At 49.9% G+C, this 5,837-nt stretch overlaps 1 protein-coding gene across 1 annotated transcript; it reads left to right on the forward strand.

Moving 5' to 3' along the window:
- On the forward strand, window positions 1-3,184 carry LOC134506167 (zinc finger protein 721-like). The gene is made up of 2 exons (XM_063316220.1): window positions 1-277; window positions 760-3,184. The coding sequence occupies exons 1-2, from the start codon at window positions 263-265 to the stop codon at window positions 2,686-2,688; spliced, it is 1,944 nt and encodes a 647-aa protein (XP_063172290.1). The 5' UTR covers window positions 1-262; the 3' UTR covers window positions 2,689-3,184.
- Window positions 3,185-5,837: the final 2,653 nt, after the last annotated feature.

Raw genomic sequence — 5,837 nt, forward strand, 5'->3', positions numbered from 1 at the left:
GCCGTCACTCTTGCCGCGGACGGCGGCGGTTGGCGGGAAGACCCGGGGGCGGTGCCCGGATGCAGGCGGAGCGCGGGGGCTGCTGGGAGTCGCAGTCCGCAGGAGACTGAGGGAGGCCGGAGAGCCCGAGGCCCGGTCCGCCCGCCCGCCCGCCCGCCCGCAGGGGCCCGGGGGAGGGCAGAGGCTTCGGCGTCACGCCGTCGCGGGCCTCGCCCTCCCCTCAGGGAGCCGAACGGAGGCCTCCCGCCGCCTCTCCCCGCTGATGGAGGTTTTAAAGGTTGGTACAAGAGCTCCAAGCGGCTGACGGCGATCTTGCAGAGGAGAAGCGTGAACAAAAAGGAGAGCTTGCACTTTAAGCTGAATTGCGCTCAGAAATAAATTCAGTCTTCACACTGTGGTTAGATGGAGAAAAAATAGAGGCAGCTTACTTTTGTTCAGTAGATCTGGGTACAGGTAGGTTCATGGTGAAAGCACTTAATCATCAGCGGTTCTTTGTAGACATTTTCTGTGTGGAAGCGAACTGGTGTGGGGAGGAGCTGCATGCAGCAGCACCTCCTGCTTGCATGTCTGCCAGAAGGGTAATGGAGATTGTCAATCCCCCAGCCGGAGGAGGAGGAGGAGGTGGAACTCAGGTGACCCATGTGACATCCCACAAGCACAGTCGAGGGGGGTTTGCTAGAGAGACCCCTTATGCCCATGAGACAATGCTGAGTTGACCCCGATAATTCCAACACCCCCTTTGCTCCTCTCGCCCTTCAGCAGGACGGCCGACTCCGGCGAAGGAAGGAGGCGAAGCCGAGCGGAGAGGAGGGAGCCTGCACAGGAGCCTCCCGGTCCTGTCTGAGGCGGCGTGAAAGGTGTGGACCCGGTGGGGCTGCCGAAGGGTCACCCAACGAGATGATCCAGAGCGAGGAGGGACCCCGTGACAGGAGGGTGCCCGGGAAGAGATGTGGGAAGGCGGAGGGTGTTGGAATACGCGGGAAAATTCACCCAGGAGAGAAACCATATAAATGCCTGGAGTGTGAAAAGAGCTTCAGTCAGAGGGGAAGCCTTAATAAACATCAAAGAATCCATTCAGGAGAGAAACCCTATAAATGCCTGGAATGTGGAAGGAGCTTCAATGTGAGGGGGAACCTTTATAAACATCAAAGAATCCATTCAGGAGAGAAACCCTATAAATGCCTGGAATGTGGAAGGAGCTTCAGTTGCAGGGGAAGCCTTTATATACATCAAAGAATCCATTCAGGAGAAAAACCCTATAAATGCCTGGAGTGTGGAAAGAGTTTCAGTCATAGTGGAAGCCTTTATATACATCAAAGAATCCATTCAGGAGAAAAACCCTATAAATGCCTGAAGTGTGGAAATTGTTTCAGTCAGAGGGCAGACCTTTATAAACATCAAAGAATCCACACAGGAGAAAAACCCTATAAATGCCTGGAGTGTGGAAAGAGCTTCAGTCAGAAGGGAAACCTTCATACCCATCAAAGAATCCATTCAGGAGAGAAACCATATAAATGCCTGGAGTGTGGAAAGAGCTTCAGTGACAGCGGAAGCATTAATAAACATAAAAGAATCCATTCAGGAGAGAAACCCTACAAGTGCCTGGAGTGTGGAAAATCCTTCATAACAAATGGAAATCTCAAAAACCATCAACGAATTCACACTGGAGAGAAACCCTTCCAATGCCTGGAGTGTGGAAAGAGTTTCAGATCGAGAGGAGATCTCAAGGTACATCAAAAAATTCACACGGGAGAAAAACCCTATAAATGTCTTGAGTGTGGGAAGAGTTTCAGTCTTAGTGGAAGCCTTTATATACATCAACGAATCCATTCAGGAGAGAAACCTTATAAATGCCTGGAGTGCAGAAAGAGCTTTACTCAGAGTGGACAGCTCAGGGCACATCAAAGAATTCACACGGGAGAAAAACCCTATAAATGCCTGGAGTGCGGAAGGAGCTTCAGTCAGAGTGGAAGCCTTGATAAACATCTAAGAATCCATTTAGGAGAGAGACCATATAAATGCTTGGAGTGTGGAAAGAGTTTCAGATCGAGAGGAGAGATCAGGAAACATCAAAGAATTCACACGGGAGAAAAGCCCTATAAATGCCTGGAGTGTGGAATTGGCTTCAGTTGCAGTGGAAGCCTTTCTATGCATCAAAGGATCCATTCAGGGGAGAAACCGTATAAATGCCTGGAGTGCGGAAAGAGCTTTACTCAGAGTGGACAGCTCAGGGCACATCAAAGAATTCACACGGGAGAAAAACCCTATAAATGCCTGGCGTGCGGAAGGAGCTTCAGTGTGAGTGGGAACCTTGATAAACATCTAAGAATCCATTCAGGAGAGAAACCATATAAATGCCTGGAGTGTGGAAAAAGTTTCAGATCGAGAGGAGATCTCAGGATACATCAAAGAATTCACACAGGAGAAAAGCCCTATAAATGCCTGGAGTGTGGAAAGAGTTTCAGTCTTAGTCGAAGCCTTTATATACATCAACGAATCCATTCAGGAGAGAAACCCTATAAATGCCTGGAATGTGGAAAAAGTTTCAATCAGATAGGAAGTCTCAGGATACATCAAAGAATTCACACGGGAGAAAAGCCCTATAAATGCCTGGAGTGTGGAAAGAGCTTCAGTCACAGTGCAAGCCTTTATAGACATCAAAGCCTCCATTCAGGACAGAAAGCATAAAAATGCATGGAGATTCAGTCACAATGTGGGTCTCAGTAAACATTATAAACTTCACACAGAGAAGGAAGTTTGTAAATGCACAGAGTGTTAAAAACCCTTCAGCAGAAATGGAAATCTCCAGAACCATTTTAGAGTCCACACAGGAGAGAAACCATAGAAATGGATAGAGCGTGTTTGAAATCTTCAGTAACCAGCAAAGTCAGTGCAGTCCTGGATGCACAAGGGTTTCTCAAGGGCTAAACAAGTCATTGTTTACACACAGACTCTCATTACAAACCAAGAAGGCACAGGTGTGCATATTTACCCTTCATTGCCATCTCAACTTGAGCCTATGCTGTGTTATGAGCACAAACATTGCAGGGTATGCAAAGTCCTGAACGGGACCCTTTTACTGCTTTCTTCATTGCTGTGGTTTGTGTGATGATTGTGCCATTCGGTGAAGCCTGATAGTTCATTTTCAGTCACATTACAAATAAATATCATGTCTTCTGCCTGATTACTGGTGTTTTCTTTTAAAATAGTCCTCATCTTACAAATTCTGCAAGGGGTACGTAAACTTAAGAGCTCGACGGTATTCAGTTCCTCTACCGTCTAAGACCAGTGAAGGTTTATGAGGTAATAGCCATGTCTTTGGCATACAGGAAAAAAACTACTGGGCGCGCAGACTGAGGCAGGTGTTAATTGGAGACAGTCCGGTGACCTCTTGCGGAGTGTAGTTACACTGAAATACAAGTTCGGGGCCTAAATGCAGCCCTGTCGGACTCCTTTCGGAGAAGGTATTGGGTTGGCTAGCACCTTATGTGAGTTACATGTGACTCTGATAGTAGGATTTCCATACAATCCCTGAATGAGAAAAGTAAACGTCTGAGCTTCGGTAGCACCGTCACTGCCGCCATCTTGACCTTTTTGGCCACTGCCTGCAGACACCCAATTCACCCTCTTGGCTGCAGGGATGGCCAACCACGCAGGAGCACTTCCAGGTCCCATCTCTTCCCCGGTGGCTGCATATGCTGCCCCCCTTTACTGGCTCATCTGGCTGAGTTGAACTAGCAACGAAAGCGGGCTGATTCTTGATGGAGAGGGTCTGCCTAGTGCTCAGGAATGGGCAAGCTGCACAATCAAGGCCACGCTAGCCTTGCTCAGCCCCATCTGGGGCCTTCGCAAGAACAAAGACCTTTGATTCAACCCACAGTTGGCTCCTTCATCCCTGAACGGTCATTTTCCTTCTCCCCACCAGGTGGCAGTAATGCTGCAAACAAAATGGTAGGGAAAGACTTCTTTCCGTATTCAAAAATATATATTAAAAGTGGTTTAATATTAGAAGGATTGATGCTTTTTCCTATTGTGGCGTGAAGCTGAATGTAGCATGCCCTGGACCAGTAAACCCGAGTGGATGCCAAGCTGCTGGAAAGGTGTCTGCTTAGCCAATGCAATTCTTTTCTTTTTTTTTAGATCTTTTTTTAATCACCCCTTTATCCCCCCTATCCTCTTTTGCCCTGGTTCTTTTTTCACTATTGGTTGAACTGCCCAGAGTCATAACCTGTGAATTCGACAGGCAGAAAAATCCGTTAATTCGTTGAATAAGTGTCCTGACTCCCAGGAAACACTCTGAGACAAGGATCTGGTCTCTAATGTTTTATTGCTAATACATAACAGTAATCCTAACAAACTGAACAAGCGTGGGAAAAACCTAGCCATATAAACCCCGCAGGTTAAGGTGGTCCCAATCTGTGCCTCTTGGAATGGCTCACCAATTCCTCAGTGCTACGCATGCGCTTAACAGTCTGGGAGCCCCCTGCTCACCATCCTTACTCATGACAATAACTGAAGAAACGTAGCCTGAGAACACCCAGTGATGCTCCTGGGTCATGTGCAAGCCCCATCGCTGTACACTACTGGTCCTCATGCTACTTTTAGGTGCAAATGGGTCCTTGGCAGGCCACCTGCGCCCCCTGCACCCCAGCCCGTAACACTGCCCCGCAGCTTGTCTACAGGCCTGTTTTACAGCCCCCCTTCCCTGGCCAACTCTCCTGCCACTCAGGCCCCTGGATTCTGTCAGCGGACCTGGGGAGCATCCCCCAGCCTCACAGAGAGTTCGATTTACGGAAGAGGCAGGCCTGGGTTTTATATAGCTTTTTCTCACCGTGAGCAGCAGCCACTTCATCCCCTCTCCACATGCCAGCATCTTCATTGTGCTTTTATGCCACTTCGGGACATCCTTTGAGTTCCACCATACGCCGACTGCATGCCAATATACGTGTGCGGGTCCGTGTACCCGACTCTTGCAGGGAGAGAGTTTATTGGCATCTCTGCTGCTCTATTTTAGTGTATTACTCAGCAAGGGAGGCCGGAGGGGGCCTTTTTCAGTAGCAGAAAGTCAAGCTGGAGGCCAGGGCTGAGCCTCTGAAGCAGCAGCCCCCCCTTCCCCCGTCTCCGCGGCCTGGAGCAGTCGGCCTGCCACACAGGTAGTGGGCAGCAGGAGGCAGATGCCTGTCTCGGTGCCCAAAGCTGCTTCCGTTCAGGCGGCTTCTGAGTGCCAGATGTAAACCCGCCCCCACAGAAAGCTTCACGATGCAGCTCTAGAGACCTAGCCAAGTTTTGCCAATCCCTATTTTTAACGCAACGGAAGGAGAAAACGTTTAAACACGTGATGGAGAGTAATTTTACTACCTCTGGCTGCTCGATCAAAGGAAGTCAAACATAGGTCTGGGGCCCTGGAAATGGCCCTGAAAGACTGCAAAGGAATTTAGAGCCGATCTGGGCAGAGGAGGCCAAGGCTGGGCACCTGGAGCAACACCCCTCTCTCCCTGTTGTCCCAGGAACTTGGGGGTGGGGGTGGGGGGTGGTATTCTATAACACCTGGTATTATAGAAAGCATGTATAACATTTGCATTATTTCCCCGGCATTAGCGCCCCCCTCCCCTTCTCCCACGCCCCACCCTATGCCATACCTCCATATTCAACCTCCCTCCCCACCAATCCCAATGATAGCAAAACAATTCACAGAGGATCCTTAAGGCCGAGAGGGGCAAAGGGGGAGGAGGAGGAGGAGAGGCGGACGAGGCCTCCGTTCCCTTCCCTCGGGGGAGGCCGAGGCCCGCGAGGGGGGAAGGCCGAAGCCTCCGGCCTCTCGCCGCCCCTTTCCGGCA

The sequence above is a fragment of the Candoia aspera genome, chromosome 16, assembly GCF_035149785.1.
Source record: "Candoia aspera isolate rCanAsp1 chromosome 16, rCanAsp1.hap2, whole genome shotgun sequence".
Taxonomy (NCBI): Eukaryota; Metazoa; Chordata; class Lepidosauria; order Squamata; family Boidae; genus Candoia; species Candoia aspera.